This window comes from Symphalangus syndactylus, chromosome 5, assembly GCF_028878055.3.
Source record: "Symphalangus syndactylus isolate Jambi chromosome 5, NHGRI_mSymSyn1-v2.1_pri, whole genome shotgun sequence".
NCBI lineage: Eukaryota > Metazoa > Chordata > Mammalia > Primates > Hylobatidae > Symphalangus > Symphalangus syndactylus.
The window spans coordinates 104,606,396-104,627,558 of record NC_072427.2 but is presented as its reverse complement, the minus strand read 5'-3'; the positions used below and the strand labels follow the sequence as shown (position 1 = coordinate 104,627,558).

Here is a 21,163-nt window from a genome sequence, read left to right as displayed (position 1 = left end):
CAGTTAAGTCCTGAAATGCTCCAGTGCCAAATAAAAGCCCACTGTGCAGACAGAAATGCCTTTGGAGACTCTCAAACATTTATTCAAAAGTATTTAGTGAGTATCTGTCAGCTGTATATCCAGCACTGAGGGAAGACTCAGTCTCTGCCATCACATACACCTCAGCACTAAGAAGAGACACATGAAATAATTACCATCCAGTGTGATAAGTGCTCTGACAGAGGATGGAGAGAGGACTAGCCACCATGGGGAAGACAGAGAAGCAGGGTCCCACCAGGAGATGAGGAGAAACCAGCCCCCAGGAGTGCGCTATCTGAGAGGGCAAGAGAAGGAAGGCAAAGAGGACAGGTCCATACTTGAACAACTTGAAGTAGGTGTATCTAGTGCCTAAGAGTGTGTATGGTGACATCTTGTGGAGCAGCGAACATGATTCTCGTTTGGTTTGTTAAAGCATTGGGTCAAATGCCATGGGAATGTAACAGGTAAATGGTTTTTGCCTTATAACACAGGGTATCCCATCCGTGTAAGACAATGAATTTTTTAAAAGGCAAAACCAAACCTTTTGTTTACCTCATTTGCCTTAAATAGTTCTTAGTACACAAATTCTTCCTTGCTTGGGGCCATTATGGTGTGTGGAAGTAGAAAAAGATAAACTGTAGCTTACAGAAATAGAAAAGCAATTTTTTCCTATGATAGAGACATATGGATACAAAAAACAAACAGGTAACACATAATAAGTTCCAAATGAGGCATTTTGTTGAAATTCAGTGTTGAGCATAAACAGTGAACTCAAATGCACAGAGGAGGCCTCATGGAAGGGTGACAAAACACTCCAGAGCAATAACAGCCACCCTATATTCTGTTCCCTGGGAGTAGGGAGAAAAGACATCAAAATCAAATTATACATTTTAAAAAGTATTAAAATTCTCTTATGGAAATATGATATTAAGAAGTTTGTTAGGCAAATGGAAAACGTTTTGTGAAAACAAGAAATAAGAAAGAACGGCCACCACTTAAAGCAACAGAATGCATCTCTCCCACTAGCTCTCCCCTCCCTATCCACAGCTTTATTCATATTTGTTCTATAACATTTCAGCACAGTTCAGACCTTCCGCTGAGCCAGTGTGAGGTCAGGCTGTTGAGGAAGCGAGTCCCTGCAGTCAGACTCCAGCTGGCTGTCATCCTGCTTCTGCTTATTCCACAGAATGAGTCTGGTGGGGGAGAGGAAATTCCTAACCTGTTTTTTTTTTTACACATCTTCATCAGAAAAGTGAAAGCACTAATTACTGTCCATAATAAAACTATTGGGAAGGTTTCTTAGCTTGTAAGTAAGTTCCACAAAGCCATTTCAGTAAAAGCTTCCTTGTTCTAAAATTGGGAAAAGCAGGATAATCCTCTAAGGCTGACATTCTTTCTCTTTTGTGCATTTACAACTAAACAGCCACAGATACACATTTCCACAGTGACCCTGCAATATCCACATTGGCTTTCTTCTAAGACACTTCAAAAATACATCACACCTTTATGTGTTAAATATCACTATTGGCATATATCTTTAAAAACATTTATTTTCTTAATTCTCAAAATACAGAAAAGAATGTTATCCTATTGTGTGTGCAAACTGCTATTTTCAATAAGGAGCTCTTAATTTAGAAATAGTTGCTATTTTTCAATAAAGAGCTCTCAATTAGAAATATCAAGAAGTGATGTTAAGTTTCTATGGAAGTAAATAAAATATCATGACATGAAAAGTTTATAATTTTTCCCCCACCAATGGCTTACTCAGGGAATTTTTCTTATATCTAAAGTTAATGATCTGAAAAGTGGTAATCTTATCATTCACCAAGATTTCAGGATATAAGTTATTCCTACAGAACAATCCATTTTTACCTTTAAAGATGAGTTTGTGTACTTCAGAAGACGTGACGCCAGTTGGCCACCATCTCAGTCAGTAGTAAGTCACGCCATCAATCCCTTGTTAATGATGGAACTCATGTGAAGTCAAGAGGAAACATAATACTCTTTACCTCATTCCCTGGTAGCAGAAAAGTTGACTCATCTTTAATGTCAGTTATTGAGATGTAACACAGAATCATATTCTACAGAAAATATGTGATAAACTTTACACAAATGAATACACTTTAGAAAGGCAGTCATTTGGATTTTCTTTTTGTCAGAGAACACTGCCAGTCTTCATGAAGAATTTCTGAGAAATTAAACACTTTATATGGCATTTTATAGCATGTAGAGAGGTTGAAACTCAGAGAACTAAAACTCAGATAATAGTCTAAATACTTAATTTGTTGCTACTTTATGCTGGACATGAAAAGTGTGAGCTTAAATTATAAATAAAAAACTACTGAACTACCAAACTATTTGGGGTACATCCTTATCTTTCCTCTAAATTACTCTTTATTCCCATTAAAATCCACCTATCCCGGGTCCTCTCTCCTCAGCCCTTGATCTCTGCTTTCAAAGATGACGAACTAACCTAATAAACACATCTAAGGTGATGTGTCAACTTCAACCCCAACCCTCTTTCCCCAGATAACCTGTCTGCATTTCAAGAACAACCTACCAGAGACCTTACCTGTCACCTTGGCTCTCCCACCCAATGGAGATGGCTCTAATGGTAAGGAATTCTGTCTTAAGTAAAATGGAAGGGAAACACTCTGACAGATGCAGTTTTTATAGAGGCAGGCCGTTGGGGCATCAAGTTGGCAGCCACTTTCAACTTTTGATCCTACCTCAAAAGGTAACCAAGAAATCGTTGTTATTCTAAAGATTATGACAAGTCCAAAGTTTCACAGAATACTGATTTTTATATACTTGCATTAATCACTGCTTACTTCCATGACATAAACCAAAACTGCAGCGGCAGAATATAGAGAACCAGAATAAATTCTGATAGAAAAGCCAGATACTGCTTCCACATATACAAGTATATGCTAATTGCTTTTAGCAAATTGATCCAAATAGGAATCAACATTATTCCATCTTAATGATTATGTTTTTGATTGGTACACATAAATGTTAAAGTGGGAAAATATGCAGAGGAAGTTACCTAAACTAAATCACTTTAATTTTCAACAACATAATTACATTCCATTTCACCTACTAAAATGGCTTTCGACCTAGAATTTGTATTGCTACATCAATATAAGATGACCTTCAGTAAAAATAGATGTACAGTTGATTTGTAACAACAAATTAATAGTTTTAAATTATTTGCATATTTCAGGATAAATAAAATTAGAGCTATCCCACAATCGCTTTGGTTACGAAATTCGACCACTGTAACTTTTTTTAAAGAAAACTTTATGGTGTGCAGTTCCTTTGGTATGCAAATATTAAATGGTTGGTGCTGAGAATAAGCAGCATACAGAAATATATATAATTGTAGAAGAATATAACCTATGATTTAGACATAAAACGAGATCCTTACAAGATAAAGAGTTATGGAGATGGATGATAATGATAGTTGTAGAACATTATGACTAAGTGTTTAATATAGCTGAACTGTACACTTAAAAATGGCTAAGATGTTAAACTTACATTATGTTTACATTACATATTTCACCACAATAAAAAATTTTTGAAGGAAAACCAGAACTTTAATGACAAACTTAGGACATATTATGCTCTGAATATATAGTTTTGATAACGTCTTTCCTGGCAAATCAACAAGGTAAGAATAAAAGGATATTCTGAAATCTTTTTTTTTCTTTGGAGACAGAGTCTCGCTGTGTTGCCCAGGCTGGAGTGCAGTGGCACAATCTCGGCTCACTGCAACCTTCTGCCTCCGGGTTCAAGTGATTCTCCTGCCTCAGCCTCCTGATTAGCTGGGATTATAGGCGCACGCCACCACGCCTAGCTAATTTTTTTGTATTTTTAGTAGAGACGGGGTTTTACCATGTTGGTCAGGCTGGTCTCGAACTCCTGAACTCATGATCCGCCCACCTCGACCTCCCAAAATGCTAGGATTACAGGCATGAGCCACCGCACCCAGCCAGATATTCTTAAATCTTATGCTCACACTCCAGCCCCCCCCCCAAAAAATTGTCCTTCAGGAAAGCATAATTTAAGGAAAAATTTCCCAAAGTGCCACCTTCAGCTTCATTCTTACTACGAGAGGAAGAATTGCCTGTCATATAATGAAAGATACTTGGTGTTATCATTAATCTAGAACACATAGTGCTTCCTCTTGGTAGATTTTTACCCACTGTGAGAAGGAATGATTTTGATAGACAGTGTGTAGTAATTGGTTAAGAACATTTAACTTGGAACCTATGCTACACAGTAAAACTTATACTGACAATGGATATTTCATGTGGTAGGCATAAGGAGTATTGTGGAGTGAGGGGACTGGAAGTATATCTGCAGAACTACCTAGTCAAAGACCCCAATCTAATTTCTAATGTATAATTCATATAAATTCCTCTTGCATTGCTATACATTAAACATCATGCTTGTCACGTTCTTACTTGGTTAGCACTGTCACTATTTATTGTCATGCCTATAATTGTGTATAATTCTTCCCCTGCCACTTTACCAGCTGGTGGCCACACCGATTCCAGAAAGAACTACTTCATTTCTTATTACCTCATGAAAGCACCCTCTGCCCAATGCCTTGGCTAATAGACTGGCCTTTGTTGTCTATGACCACAAATTCCCACTCAGGCATACAGCAATTCTGTTGTTGGTTGCTTAGCCCAGTCAAAAACACTGGAAGTGGACATAGACTCCACACTGATGGATGACCTTCTAGTCATTCTAATGTCCTTAAAAGTCTACTATTTTTAAATTGAAAATATATATATATATATATTCTGGGATATTTTCTCCTTTATTCTGTTCATTAATGTTTTTCATCTATCATTGTGTTTTAAATATGACCTAAGGTTCTATAGTATATTTAGACAAACTTCTCATTTCTCTGCAGTGTTAGGAATTCATCACGCCTGTATGATAAGGTTGTGTTTGAGAACAAAAGGGGACCTGTGTGACATGTTTTATTTCAATATACATCTAGAGTTTGAACAAATAAAAAAAGCTATTAGAATTTTTAATATATATTACACATTATCAAAAACACCGTCACTTTTCTGAGGGCTCTAATCAGGCAATTCATATGTATATTTAAAAAGAGGGAAAAAGCTAATTAGTATACTAAATATATTTATTTTAATACCTGTGCTCATATGTTATCTTTAAAGAACAGGAATAAAATTTATGGGTAGAATAGTATGCCAGCAATTTACCTTCAATACAAATTAAACACATCTTTTAAGAAAAGGGTGAGTTATATTGGCTGGGGTGGCACTAACACTAGATTATTAATATGTATTTATTGAGCATTTACTGTGTCCAGGACCCTGTAAGGGGGAAAAAAAGTCCTCATTTTTAGTCTTTATGGACTGAAATTCTGTAAAATGAATTGAGTTCCTGAAGTGACATCATTTAATCCAAATTTTTTCATCATCAACTAATTCATCTCAGAAAACAGTAAAGTTTAAAAAAAAATACTATCAGTAAGAATGATATATTTCCTTGGTTTGGAAATTTCCAAACCACGATATTCTGCCCCGTCAAAATATATTCACTGGGGAATTTTTTACTTCATACGTTTCTTTTGAACTTAGTCACATTTTTATATCTAGCTGGTTTCATTATTAAATGAAAGGAAAGGTGATTCCCCTCTTGTACTGCAGGAGACCACATACTTGAATGATACTCTAACTTCTAGGTTCTGCTATAGTAACACTGAAATCAGAAACCTGTGGGAGAAATGTCACTTTATCTGAGAGAGTAAAATCAGACTCTAAAAGGAAGTAGCAAATTCGTCTTGTTCTTTTTTTTAATCAACCCTCTGCCTAAGACAAGTAGTTTGAAACACAGAGGACTCTTTAAGTCATACTTCCTTTATGTAGTCAAAACCAAAGCCACTGGGTAGTGCTTTCCGCAAAGGAATCTCTAAATAGTAGACGGGGACATTTTCAGATAGATTCGTTGGTAGGCAAACCTCCATTGCTTGTATCATATTTCCTGAAAGAATAAAGGTAAAACTATGTATTACAGAATGAAAAATTCAGCCTGAACCCTACCTTTATAAAACAGGTTAATTGGGTTTTAATTTTCATAAATCATAAAGGACTATTTTGAACATTTGGGCCTTTAATTGTCTAGCTCCCAGATGAAGTACAAATCAGAAAAAAAAAACAAAACTGTACTGTGTCAGAATGCAAGCTTCTCTCTTTGCATTTTGGCATTTGAAAACTCTGAAGAGTGGTTTTTGTTTTTTTATTTAAGGAAGATGATACATATGTGTACCCGATTCAAAACTAGAGAATAGAATTTAAAACATAATTTTCAAAAAGTCTTCAAATATGCCTAAAGGTAACAATGTCATCTTTTAATTGCCAATTTCTCTACCACTTTCGACAAATTACTTCCAAGGATTTAATGAGCTCCTTCCTTTCAACAGAAAATGGACTATTTTCCTTTCAGATTTACTATATTCTGTCACTCCAGCTTTACAACCACATGTGCATACACAAACATTTCTTTCTCTCTTGCAGGTGGCACAAACCAGGAAGGGGAAATCTGTGGTTTAAATTCTTTATGCCTCCTCCTCTGAGTGCTGAAGGCTTGCTGTAGGCTGTATGCTGTTAATGCTAATCGTGATAGGGGTTTTTACCTCCAACTGACTCCTACATGTTAGCATTAACAGGGTATGATGCCTGTTACTAGCATTCACATGGAACAAATTGCTGCCGTGGGAGGATGACAAAGAAGCATGAGTCACCCTGCTGGATAAACTTAGACTTCAGGCTTTATCATTTTTCAATCTGTTAATCATAATCTGGTCACTGGGATGTTCAACCTTAAACTAAGTTTTAAAAGTAAGGTTATTTAAAAGATTTATCAGTAGTATCCTAAATGCAAACATTTTCATTTAAATGTCAAGCCCATGTTTGTTTTTATCATTAACAGAAAACATATTAATGTCATTCTTAATTGCAGGTTTTGGCTTGTTCATTATAATGTTCATAAACACCTTTGATTCAACTGTTAGAAATGTGGGCTAAACACAAATTTCTATAATATTTTTGTAGTTAAAAAGTAGAAGGACTACTAACCTCCAGTTATATCATGGATTGTCTGGCAACATTTTTTAAAAGATTTAGAAACTGGTACTTTCGCCCAGGTAACGATTTTCTGTTTAGGCAACTTCAGTTTAAAATTAATACTTTAATTTGACTCTTAAAGGGAAATTGAAAGGCTATGAAGCTGAATTTTTTAAATGAAATATTTTTAACAATTAGCAGGGTAAATAACATCTGACAGCTAATGTGATATTTTTCCATACAGATACAAAGATTTAATCAAAAAATGTCATATTTGAAATGAAGTCCCAAATCTAGGTTCAAGTTCAATAGCTTAGCCACATAATACGGTTGCGCGAGCAAAGAATCTACCTTTGCACTTCTAAGCCTGTTTCTTTCTCCATAAAATGGGGATAATACTTTACAAGGTTGTTGTGAGGCTTAGGTGAGATAGAGAATTATTCCATAAGATAATCAAGTGCTACATTAATGTTATAGTTAGATTAATCCAAGAACTAGTCACCCTACTTTATTAGAGAAAAGCTAATGATTTGATTTGCAGAATTTTTAAGGTTTGGATTTCTATGCAGTTTTTCTAAATAACCATCACTTACAAATATGTAACCAAATGTAATTGTTAGTATATTTAATGTATACTTGTTTTAACAACTCTTCTCAACATTTTGTCAAGGTTATTCACTGTAACCAAATAAATCTCATGAGTCTTTAGTTGATTTAAAATAATTTTTATGGCCCATTTTCTTTTGCCAAGTACAAATTATAATTTCAGAAGCTATCTGCCAAAAAAAGACAATGGAAGAAAATTATGAGGATACTAAAGGGAACATTCCTGACTCCTAGGACACAGTATTCTCATGTAAGAATACCCATTTGGCTTTGCCCCACTTTCTGTTCAAGTTGTATGTGCTGCCAAGACAAATTTCTTCTCCTCACTTTCTGTTCAAGTTGTATGTGCTGCCAAGACAAATTTCTTCTCCTAACCCCTGGAATGAGCTTGTGGCTCCACGGAGCTCCCATGTAGGTAGAACACATTCAAGAGTGTTTCTTCAGGCCAGGCACAGTGGCTCATGCCTATAATTCCAACACTTTGGGAGGCCAAGGCGGGTGCATCACTTGAGGTCAGGAGTTCTAGACTACCCTGGCCAACACAGTGAAACCTCATCTCTACTAAAAATACAAAAATTAGCTAGGCATGGTGGTGCGTGCCTGTAATCCCAGATACTCAGGAGGCTGAGGCAGGAGAATCACTTGAACCCAGGAGGTGGAGTTCACAGTGAACGAAGATCGTGCCACTATCCTCCAGCCTGGGTGACAGAGTGAGACTCCCTCTCAAAAAAAAAAAAAAAAAAGTGTTTCTTCAATTCATTTTATCTGCCACTGTATATCTATAAGAGTACTCCTTGCTTTGAGTCCCAGTTCTTCAAAATCCTGCTTGCTGCCTAAAGACACAAAGTCATAGAACATTAGGACTGGAATAAACTATTGTAGTATAACCTTCCTGCTGTTACAACAAAAAGCTATGAAAGTTACAAAGGCACTTAAAGAAAAGCTGTACTGGGAAATGCCTTATTTGAAGAGCATTTGAGTACACTCACATGAAGCTTAGGAAAGTTACTGAATCTTCCTCTAAGCCTCAATTTCTTCATCAATAAAATGATGAATATATTTCATATTTCATAGGATGTAGGCTTCAATGAAATCATGCATGTGAAAAAGCACAATGTCTATTATGCATTAAGTGTTAAACACAAACTTTCAAACTTTTACATTTCAGTCATTTGAATCAAATGATCTACCACAACAGATCTCCCCAAGGACACTCTAGCTCCAAACTAACTATAATCCCGTGGTGACGACCCAAAGAACCAGGGTTCCTGGGTTTTCTCTCACGCCAAGCCCACCTAGGCTTCTGACTGCCTATCTCCTCATCTTAGAGGGATTCCTCCTGACCAGCCATTACAAAAATTCTTGGAGCATGAGTAAGACTGAGTCTGTGTTTGGATTGGAGGAAGGGGTAAGTAACAAGGTACATATATATATATATATATATATATGTGTGTGTGTGTGTGTGTGTGTGTGTGTGTGTGTTTGTGTGTGTAAGTTACAAACTAAGGATGGTTTTTAAAAATTGCAAAATGTTACAAGATTTATCTAGGATCTGACCCACTTCCCCAGAAATTTACGGAATTCAAAACCAAGCCCTTCATATTCACTGTCATCAGTTAGATGGACCCAGTAGCTAAAAAATTAAGGAGAAAAAAAATAGAGGAATATGAGAAAAAAAGTCAAGTCAGAGGACTGAAGAATATATACAGAACAAGAATATCAGAAATTTTCTGAAAATAGATGATAGCAAATACCTCAAGAAAGTGAGGAAACGTGAAGAGAAAAGCGAGCTTAAAGAAAAATAATAGAGTCCATAGATGAGACACAAGCATAAAAAGCTGACTGAGCATGTGGTTCTCTACTAATAATAACTGGAAAACAGTGAAACTAGCAGGAAAGACTTGCACATAAGAGTTTAACTTTCCACTTTGGGTTTCAAATTCTCCCACAGCAATAAGAGTAAGTGAAATAATGTTCACATAAGGATTTTTTTTTCTATTACTGTAGTGTTTTGGTAATTTTTTTTTTTTTTTTTTTTGGTTTTTGGTTTTTTTTTTTTGAGATGAAGTCTTACTCTTGTCCCCCAGTCTGGAGTGCAATGGCACAATCTTGGCTCACTGCAACCTCGGCCACCCGGGTTCAAGTGATTCTCCTGCCTCAGCCTCCCAAGTGGCTGGGATTACAGGTGTGTACCACCACGCCCAGCTGATTTTTTGTATTTTAAGTAGAGATGGGGTTTCACCACGTTGGCCAGGCTGGTCTCGAACTCCTGACCTCAGGTGATCCACCCGTCTCGGCCTCCCAAAGTGCTGGGATTACAGGTGTGAGCCACCACGCCCGGCCTGTTACTGTAGTGTTTTAACAAATCTAAGCATACTAGTATTAGTCTTCATTCATCTAAGACATACGAGTACTGGAATTTTTTAGGTGGGTTCCTCAAATGTCATCACAATGGTGTCTTCTCTATATTCAGTCACTCTTCCGCCCTTCTCTGTAATGCTCAGGGATTTCCCAGTTCACTAACACTTAACGTAGTATATCCTTATTTACTTTGGGGTGTAAATGATTGCGATAGAAGAAGTGATATCCTTGAGGGATGAAACACCATCTTGCATATTCATATCCCTTTCAAATGTTTACTGACTTAATCACACCATTAATTTTCTAAGTCCATGTCTAAAAACAGAAATGAGTTTAAATACAGTGAACATTTCATTTTCACTATACCGCTAAGCTGAAAGAAATGATTTTTGGTAAATAAAAGTTCATCACAGCAGACAATTAAGTGAAAAGTTCTACATATAAGTGAAGATCAAGGGATTCTCACCTGGGAAGCTTGTGAAGATGCATGTTCCCAAGCTCCCAGGCTCCCACTCCCAGAGATTCTAATACTGTAATGGAGCTGAGGACACTACATTTTTACCAGGCTGACCAGGTAGCTCAGATTCAGGTGGTTCCTAAACCAACTCTGAGGAAATAGTGGTTTTATATACGATGCTACTGTTGATGTGGCTACTAGGAATGGTGCTCAGCAGAAATCCTGCAACATATGGATCTGTTTACACACTATTCACCATGTAATGAGAGTCTGCAACATAGGCTAAGTGATAAGAGATGTCTTGTGGTTGACCTCTCTGGAGATAAGCAGCAATGAAATTCCAATGAAGTTTCATCATCTCTCATCACCAAAACCATCCTAACCACCTCAATAAAATACACCTGACTTCCCCCACTCCCCCCATCCACCACCCCGAAACCAGCTGCCCTATGTTCTACCACCAGCTGCAACCAACCAATGACCTGATACTAACTAACCCCAATCTATCAGCTGCTGCCTAGTGCAACAGAGAGGGAAAGTCAGTGAGAAGGAATTGGGTGCCAGTTCTTGCTTTGCAAGGAGTGGGTTGACTAATGAGACAGTCACAAATGTCACTGCCATCCCATCTCACCCTCTCACCTATGCTGCAAGGCTTCAACAATCATACCCAGTCTCCACTTAGGAAAATTCTGTCCTTTCTCAACTGCTAGCAGCTCAGCAATGTGCTCCCTTAACCCAGGCCAAGCACATAGTAAAAGAACTCCAAAAAGGGTTACAGCCAGAAGTGATCTTTCTCCTCCATACTCCCAAAGCAGATTATAGCTCCTCCATAAACGTGCTTCGCATTGTGCCCCACGTTTGGTTTGTTATTTGTGTATACATTATCCTCTCTTCTAGATTGAGCTTCTGTAGGAAAGGAGAATCCTTTTTAATTTTTTGGTATTACACCCAGCTCAGGACCTTGCTCAGTTGCTTAAATTGAATGAGAAAATGTATCCAAGTACCCACTGATGTTGGAAATTCAACTTGTTCTAATATTGAGCACTGTCTATACCTGGCATATGTGTGTCCCAATTTGAGGAACTGTTTTTCAAGTTGACTTGTATGGATTCCTTACAGACGCTCAAGCATCAATTTGGTTTTCCCTAAATCCTGCAAATTAAGAAGGCAGTATCCATGTTTGCTTTAAGAAATTTCATTACAAATATATGAAATATTATATACGAAAATTTCACATATTATAAATATATGAAATATTATATACAAAAATTTCATATATTATAAATATATGAAATTTTGTCTGCGGAATTTTTTTCTCAACAGGCAATCCTGACATAATAACCAATTTTGAGATGCTTCAAAAATAACACTGCAGTAGTAGCCACTCCTAAAACAAAATATTTCCCCTTTCCTTCAATATATGTAATCACATATGACATATAAAATCTGCTTATTGGATAAATTTATCTTTAAAAGATTATCTATATTTTTTAAAAGTTAAAATACATATACTCTTTGACCTGGAATCAGGTACAACAATGTATTTTACAGAGCTACTAGCACATGTGTGGAATCATATATATACAAGGCTACTAATTGAAGTATTAGTATAGTAACAAAAATTAAAAATCAACCATAAATAGGGAATAGATTAAATAATGGTACACCTATGAATGAAATACTAACTTCTAAAACAGAAAGTAAAAAGAAAGGGAAAATAAGGAAAACTGGATTAATCCAACATATGACAGGAAAGGAGAAAAAGTAATGCAAAGAAATGATAATCACAGTAAAGTGAATACAAATTAAAATTTATCTACTAAAAGACAGTAATTCAAAGACTAGATTTAAAAGGAAAATAACAGTTTTATGCTATTTACAAAAGACAGACTTAAAACCTAACAACATAAAAACGTTGAAAGTAATACACCAGGTAAATACTAAAAAAACAAACAAACAAACAAAAAAAAACAAAACAAAAAACTAGTATTAACAATAGAACCTGATTTTCTAAAAAATAGATTAAGAAAACTAGATTAAAGGAGAAAATAAATATTACTGAGATAGAAAGGATCATTACTTAAATGATAAAAAGAAGCAATTTATCAGCACGTTTAAAAATCCCAAACCAGAATACACGGTGCTAACAAAACCATCTTAAAATAAAATAAGGAAATGCTGATTTAGCCATAAGGAGAAACCGCCAAATCCACAATCATTTTAGAATGGGTTTAAGAAAGGAAAAAAAAAAAAAAAAAAGATTTCTGTATGTTCTTGAGAAAATCTAAAAAATAATGACATGAAAAAGTGTACCATTAAAAGGAAACCCGACGTATGAATGTCATTATCAGACAAAACAGATTTTTTTTTTTTTTTTCTGAGACAGTCTCACTCTGTCACCCAGGCTGGACTGCAGTGGAGCGATCTCTCCTCACAGCAAGCTCCGCCTCCCAGGTTCCTGCCATTCTCCTGCCTCAGCCTCCCAAGTAGCTGGGACTACAGGCGCCCACCACCAGGCCAGGCTAATTTTTGTATTTTTAGTAGAGACGGGTTTCATCGTGTTAGCCAGGATGGTCTCGATCTCCTGACCTCGTAATCTGACCACCTCAGCCTCCCAAAGTGTTGGGATTACAGGCATGAGCCACTGCGCCCGGCCAGGCAAAACAGATTTTAAGACAACTAAGAAGTTAACAAGCTGACCCTACAATAAGCATGAAAATTTCGAAAAAGAATAGGAAAGGAGAACCCACCATAAGAGAAACTGAAACTTGTTATAAAGCTATAGTTGTTAAAACGGTGTTACAGTGGTACATGGACAGATAAATGGACCAATGAAGCAGACCCAGGCACTGAAAGGAACCTTTTACATGAAAGCATGGCACAATCAGTAAGAGTAGAGAGGAAATAGGCCAAGCACAGTGGCTCACGCCTATAATCCCAGCACTTTGGGAGGCCAAGGTGAGCGGATCACCTGAGGTCAGGAGTTCGAGACCAGCCTGGCCAACATGGTGAAACCCGTCTCTACTAAAAATACAAAAATTAGCTGGTCGGGTGGCAGGCACCACTACCCCATCTTCAAATACAGAAGGGCCTAAATCCAGGAAGTGCCCCATGCAAAATATCAAAGGGATCTTTTATAAAGTAAGTGAAAGAACAGTCTGGGTAAAACTAGGATAGTCAATTTAGAAATCGGTAGCCAAGACAAGACCTCTTCATTCTAGCATTTTAAAAACCCTCATCCTACCAGCCAGATTTACCTACTCATCCTTGGTGATGCTTACGAGAAGGCAAACCTTGCTCAAACCACAGAGCTGCCACTCAGCCTCCCTACATCCACATCTTCAACTACAAACTGACAGCCAACAAACATAAGACATTTGAAAAAAGCCTGAAACATGTAAATGAAAGACTAAGAAAAAAATCTGTCACCAGAGAAAAGAGATGATTCAGGGACTAGAAAGTGAATGAACAAATGAGTAACAATTATATTGATATCTTCAGAGAGCTTCATGAAAATACATCACATCCAGAAAACATGGAAAGTATTCTATGAAACAGAAGCAAAAGAGAGCTTTCAGACATTAAAATATGCTTGACATAATGTGAGTAAAATATAAATGCAGGAAAAATAATCGAGAAAGGGAAAAAAATACAGAGGACCAATACAGAAGATGCAAATACTGCTGAAAGGTATTAGGGAAACAAAGAACCTCCAGAGAAAAGAAAGAACAAATAAAGTAAAAAAACATAAAAGAGAGATGTCAAAAATTGAAAGGATCGCCTATGTACCAAGCAGAATAACTGACTGAAGACCTAGATACAGGTACAGGATTGTCGAATTTTACAACACCAAGAATAATAAGATCCTAAGTGTCCAGAGTGTTGAGAGAAAGGAATGAAGAGAACAGGTTATATAAAAAGGAACAAGAATCAGACTGGCATCAGACCTTTTATTAGCAAAATCAGATGCCAGAAAATAACTGAGCTGCTTTCAAAGTTCTAAGAGAAAACTACTTTTCAATCTAGAATTCTGTATCTAGCTAAATAGTTCATCAAATATAAGTGCATAACCCACTTTAGACATGCAATGGCTCACCTCTTAGACATTTTTTCCTATAAAGGAGCTTAGAGACAAATGCTAGCAAAATGAGAAAGTTAATCAAGAAACAGGAAGATATGGACTCTAAGAAAAAGTTGACCTCACCCAGAAAAAAAAAAAAATAATACGGCCTTCAGAGGAAGCCTGTGCACAAGACGCAGAAAACTTGCTGACAAAGAAGAAGAAAGTTTTTGGCAAAATATTTTTGTAAGACTGATAACCAAGGCTTACTCAAGGTGTGGGGAAACAGGCACTCTTAGACACTGTTATTGGGAGTAACATTTGGCAAAACCTTTGGGAAGCCAGCATCTGGTAGCACCTGTCAATAATTCCACTGCCAGAAATCTATTTCTACAAAATTATTTATACGTGAGGCAACGTAGAGTAGAACATAAGAGCATGTGAGTGAAACTGCCTCCATTCAAATTCCCGCTTTACCACTTTCAAGCTCTATACTGTTTCCTCATTTAAAAAATAGAAACATCTTCTCAACATGTCACTGTGAGGATTATACAAAAGGTTCCACATGTGATGAGCTTAGCACAAGGCCCAGCACATGATAAATACCCAGTCAATATTATTTATCTACAAACATTTGCCATTTTTGCACAAGGATGTTTACTATGCCACTGTTTGGCAAAAAACGCAAGCAAGTATAGTATGATCCTATTTATGTTTTTTAGAAATTACCTTTATATTTTTATGTATCTGCCTAGATCTGTAGGAAAAAAAAGAGAAAACATGCTAAAGTATTGCATCCATGGAGCAGGAAGGGAGTGACCTGTTTTTGTACAGTTTTTATTTGAGCAACATGAAGTGTTTCATACTTTAGAGAAAAGAAAAAGTAAAGATCACTATCAATCTTGGGGAGAAAGGGTTAATCTGTATAAGCACACACAAACATTCTATTTAAAACATTTATTTTATTATACATATTTAAATTTTAGAAAGTTATTAGGTAGATGTACATTCCTCTGTTCGTTTACTTTGATCTTCAGTTACCTGCAAAAACATGAATAGCTTTACTTTCCTAATAAACACTTTCAGTTTTACCCTTCACCCACCATTTTAAATCATTCCACAGCCCTCTTATAATGACCCTTTATCTTTCCCCTTCAATCGTAATTATTACAGAAAGTTAGGTAAGAAGAAAGATTTAAAGGCCAAGTAACCAATACAAATTATCAGGTAAAGAATAATAATTCCATTCAAAAATATAATCTAAGGCATATTACACCTAGGCTTCTCAAGTTGGCCATTTTACTTTTCAGCCATAAAACAAAATCATTAGTGTAAGAAAAAACACCTGAAGTGCTGTAACAAGCTATTTTAAATCAGTTTATTTTCTTTTGGAATATAATTCCATTTAGAATAGAGCATATTACAGATTTAGTCTAAATAGATATCTCTATGTCCCTATTTCTACTCTATGTCACTCAGACTCATCAAACAGACACAGCTAAATCTGAATTCAACACCCCAAAACCTGTCCTGCCTGCATCATCTATCTTGGTAAAGGGCTCCACCCAGCTACCTAAGGACAGCATTCAAGAATTCACTCTTCTTCCTACCTGCATATTCCATCAACAGTCCTACTAATTCAGCCTAAGTTAACTCTCACAGTCATTCTCCCTATCGTGGCTGAACTTTAGGACCTCTCCTCTTCTATCCCCCTAACAGAACTCTTGGCTTAAGTCACAGCTATATCCCATGCTACCCCTAGAATGAGCTTTTAAACAAGAATAGCTGATCAATAGGTCACTTCCCTACTCAAAATTCTCCAGTTACTCTCTAGCATCTCAGTGGGGTGGAGGAGGAAAGTCAGGTATGCAAGTTCCACAACACGGAACACAAGCCCCTCATATTCTGTTTTTGGACTGACTCTTTACCTACCCTACATGTGATCTGTACTTTCAAATTCATCTTACATTCATCATGTTCTCTATGTAGGCAAGTGACTTCCTCTGAGATAACCTCCAACCCATTCTCCAACAGATTATCTGCATGGTCCACTTTTATTTACCCTTTAAAATCAGCTTAAGAGACTCCAATTCCTGGAAGCCTTCCTTAAGCAACTCCCCAGCTTGGTCTGAGTCCTCTTCTTTATGCCGGAGCCCCACATGTACACCTGAACTGTCTGCTTATAAGCCTAATTATCCAACCAACATTACTTCCCTGAGGCAGCAAGTATATTTTGTTCATTTTTTTGTACCTCCAGACCGTAACAGTACCTGGCACACAATAAACAATCAGTAAGTCTGTGTTGCATCAATGAACCACGTTTAATCTAATCCCTTCAGAAAAGCAAAATGGACAGTAGGAAAAAGCAACTAAACCACAATAAATGTTTGAAAAAATATGTATTGACTAACATCACTAGATATTCTAGGTAAGACACTGTCTCTGCCATTTTTCTACATTTTTCATTCCTTTAAAGTGTTCAGTTACTATTGCTTCTTTAGTTTCCCAAACTATTTCTTTAATATTCTTTAGCTTTTTAAATTTTTTTTAATTTTACTTAACTCCAAGTAAACATGCTGAACATTTTTTCTTTAGTTTCTTAATCTAAAATGATCATTGTGACCAACTAAAAAGAGAAAATTACTCCATCCATTCAAAGGTAATTTCTTCTCATGAGAAAAAAAATTATATAACCCTTACTCAAGAACATTATGGTGAAGTCCCTAAACAATAATTCCTATCTATATAGTCATTAATAAAGACTAGGTTTATATATCATTATGAAAAATTGTCAATAAATATTTCTTGGGTAACCCCTTCATGTGCTAATGTTGTGTTCAAAATTTGGGCTTACACAAATATAACAAATCCTGAAAGGCTTAACAGACAGCAGATAAATGTACTGGCAAAGAAAACAATCAAAAAACAGTATGTGGACATATACAATCAAGCACAAACTTATATGAATGAGTAATTATTTGTTAGAGATTACTCTGAGACTGTTCCATGGAGGAGGTACGACTCAGGCGAGGTAGTGAAGAATGACTGCGTGGTAAATAGAAAGAGAATGGGAAATGGCGTCTAGAAAGAAAAACTATCATGAAGAAATAAGCAAACGTGAAAATAAGTTTAATGTGTGATGCTTAATGTGCTTGCAAGCTTAACCAGTGTTTGTGGCATTGTGGGAAATTAGGATAAGGAGGAAGGCCTAATGAGGCCAGATTACACAGGACAGCTATCAGATAACCTAAGTAAAAGAGGCACACTTAGCCTATGAAACAGGTAACAGGAATAGTTGTGATCAAGAAATACAATCACTTGGGCCAGGCGCGGTGGCTCACGCCTGTAATCCCAGCACTTTGGGAGGCCGAGGGGGGTGGATCACGAGGTCAGGAGATCGAGACCATCCTGGCTAACACGGTAAATCCCTGTCTATACTAAAAATACAAAAAAATTAGTTGGACGTAGTGGTGGGCACCTGTAGTCCCAGCTACTTGGGAGGCTGAGGCATGAGAATCGCTTGAACCTGGGAGGCAGAGGTTGCAGTGAGCCGAGATCACGCCACTGCACTCCAGCCTGGGAGACAGAACAAGACTCTGTCTCAAAAAAAAAAAAAAAAAAAAAAAAAGAAATACTATCATTCCTACTCATTAAGTCTAAATGCTAATGACAAAGAATAAACTACAAAAACACAAACATTCAAATCTGGTTTTTCAGGACATTAGGACATTTGCACATTTACTGTTAATGGCTAAAGGCGGCTTTAAAATACACCTGACAAATCTTAATCCTTTAAATATTCATTAAGTTTACAAAAAAAAATCCTAAGACCTAACTGATACCATTACAACTATTAAGAACTATTACTATTACATAGTAATATTCTTATTTCTCTTCAAGTTCTACAATATCATTTTCATGATATTAACAAATAAAATCAAAAGAGAGCTGCCAAGTTACAACTTTACCCTTACCAACACACTAGTGAACAATCACAACACTGCTTTGACTGTTGAGACAACTTACTTTTTTCCTTTCTCTTTGTTTCTTTCATTTTTCCCGCCTTTGGTTGTTATTGGTTAATTTTGATGAATTTCTTTATAGAAGAGTACTCATTAGCTGTCAAAAACACTTACCATTTTCCAAGATCTTTCCAATAGCTTATCCCATATTGTAAAATGTGCCTTGAAAAGAAAAGATTTGCGATGAACTAAATAAAGCAGTAATGTCAAAGTAAAAGGGACAGAGTCTTTATATAGCTTTTAGAACAAAATAAATAAAAAGCTAGGCAGTACTAATATAGATAAATGGTTATAAAAGTGGATCATAGTAGCGAAAAAAGGTGCTACATGGAGATAGCTGCTTTGTTTTTTGCTTTCTTCAATCACTTGAACCCGGGAGGCAGAGGTTGCAGTGAGCATTTAAGAAAAAAACGCTTAAGGATTGAATGTGCCCTTCTTTCACTTTTGCCCGTCTTAATCATTTCCATCATAGAAACCATTTCTTCTAATAGGAAGCAAAAACCTGCCCTACTTTCCCATAGACTGTGGTTCAATCCTTAAATAGCCAGTTTCAACATTCTAGAAGTTATTCTTCAAATCATAAGCAACCACAAGAAGACAGTCATTAAAAACCAACTGTGACATCTTCACATTGAAATGGCAGAACCAGAGGATTCATCAAGTTACCCTAAAGAGTAAGTAAAACCAACAAAGACAATAGCAAATTTTTTTTTTTTTTTTTTTTTTTTGAAATGGAGTTTCACTCTGTCGCCCGGGCTGGAGTGCAGTGGTATGATCTCGGCTCACTGCAACCTCCGCCTCCCAGGTTCAAGCAATTCTCCTGCCTCAGCCTCCCAAGACAATAGTAAAACTTAAACTCAATTTCCTTAGTCCATAACAACCTCCTGTAGCAGAGGATTATCAGAATGCATTAAAGAAAACTGTGCAAAGTGTATCATGACCACATCAATTCTATTAGGTCAACTAAAAGTGGTAACAAGACATATGGGCAGGCCAGTGACTATTTCACCCTGAATGAGCTCATAAAATCTATACTAAAAGGTAAAATTAATAAATGTCGACATACGAACCCTTCTAGGGAAAGAGCTGACTGGTATGTTTAAAGGGAAAACCATGCCTGACTCAGGCGGAATAAACTGCTGGTGCAGAGACCTTAAGCTGTGGCTGGAATATAGTGAGTGAGGAAAGGAGTGGTGTTAGATAAAGTCAGAGAAGCGGGCAGGGACCAGATAATGCAGGGCTTTGTGAGACAGGGTAGAGAGTTGGGATTTGTTCAAGGGAAGCCATTGGAAAGTTTGGGGCCGAGGAAGTACATAACAGATTGTGTATTAAAAAGATCACTTTGGCTACTAAGTGGAAAATGCACTGTAGAGGGCAAGAGTGAAAGCAAGGAAGGTGAGTGAAAACAAAGAGGAACTTGGATAAGGGAAGTAGTAGCAGATGAGATGCTATAAGGTGCATAGATTCAGAATATGTTTCAGAGTTAAAAGTTGAAAGGACTTGCGGATGGATGGGCTGGGGCATGGCTACGAGGGGAAAAGAGAATCAAGGATTACCTTAAACAACTAAGGAAACCAGGGGTATCCAATCTTTTGGCTTCCCTGGGCCACACTGGAAGAATTGTCTTGGACCACACATAAAATATACTAACACTAATGACAGCTAATGAGCTAAAAAAAAAAAAAAAAAAAAAAAATCGCAAAAAAACCTCATAATGTTTTAAGAAAGTTTACAAATTTGTGTCTCATTCAAAGCCGTCCTGGACCGCATGCAGCCCATGGGCTGTGAGTTGGAAAAACTTGAGTTAAAGGATGATCTCATTTTCTGAAATTGGGAAGGCTAGGAAAGGAAGCAGGTATGTGGAGAAAAGTCAAAGTCAAATGTACAGGAGAGGTGTGCTAAATTTTACAAAATGAGAGAGATGAAAGAAAACATAAATAAGAAGATCCAGTAAGTTCATAGACTGGAAACCTCGACATATTAAAGATGTCATTTCTCCCCAAACTGCTATATAGGTCTAATGGACTTCTTATTAGAATCTCAGGAAGACTCTGTTGACATTGAAAATATTATCCTAACATTAAATGGAAATTCAAAGAAACTAGAAGAGTTAAAACAATTTTGATTAAAAAATAGTAACAAGGGAGGAATTACTCTACCTGATTTCACAGCCTATTTAGAGCTACAGTAATCAAGACTGTGTGGTACCGGTAGAGAGCTAAACATATGTGATCAATGGAACAGAACAGAGGACCCAAAAATAGACCTACATAAATATGCTCAGCTAATTTTTAACAAAGATGCAAAAGTAACTCAGTGGAGGAAGAGTGGCCTTTTCAACGAATGGTGTTGGAGCAATCTGACATCTACAGACCACAAAAAAAAAAAAAACCTAAACCTAAATCTCACACTCATAGAAAAATTAACTCAAAATGGACCACAGATTTAAACAAATGTAAAACTCTAAAACTTTTAGGAAGGAAAAAAAAGGAGAAAATCTTTGGGATCTAGGGCTGGTCAAAGAGTTCTT

The 21,163-nt window shown here is 36.7% G+C and overlaps 1 protein-coding gene across 6 annotated transcripts in view; it reads right to left on the bottom strand.

Moving 5' to 3' along the window:
* Nucleotides 1–1,208: 1,208 nt before the first annotated feature.
* Nucleotides 1,209–21,163, bottom strand: part of MRPL39 (mitochondrial ribosomal protein L39) — a 39,699-nt gene continuing 19,744 nt past the window's right edge. For 2 of the 6 annotated variants that reach the window (XM_055279362.2, XM_063639367.1), the window contains exons 9-10: nt 18,748–18,795; nt 15,976–18,207 (exon numbers count right to left, since the gene is read on the bottom strand). In XM_055279362.2, coding sequence (XP_055135337.2) covers nt 18,049–18,207; nt 18,748–18,795 — 207 coding nt within the window. In that variant the 3' untranslated portion in view covers nt 15,976–18,048. Of the gene's footprint in view, nt 6,046–15,553; nt 15,653–15,975; nt 18,208–18,747; nt 18,796–21,163 lie in introns of those variants that run through there. The other 4 variants (XM_055279365.2, XM_055279364.2, XM_055279363.2 and 1 more) reach the window with 4 other exon arrangements.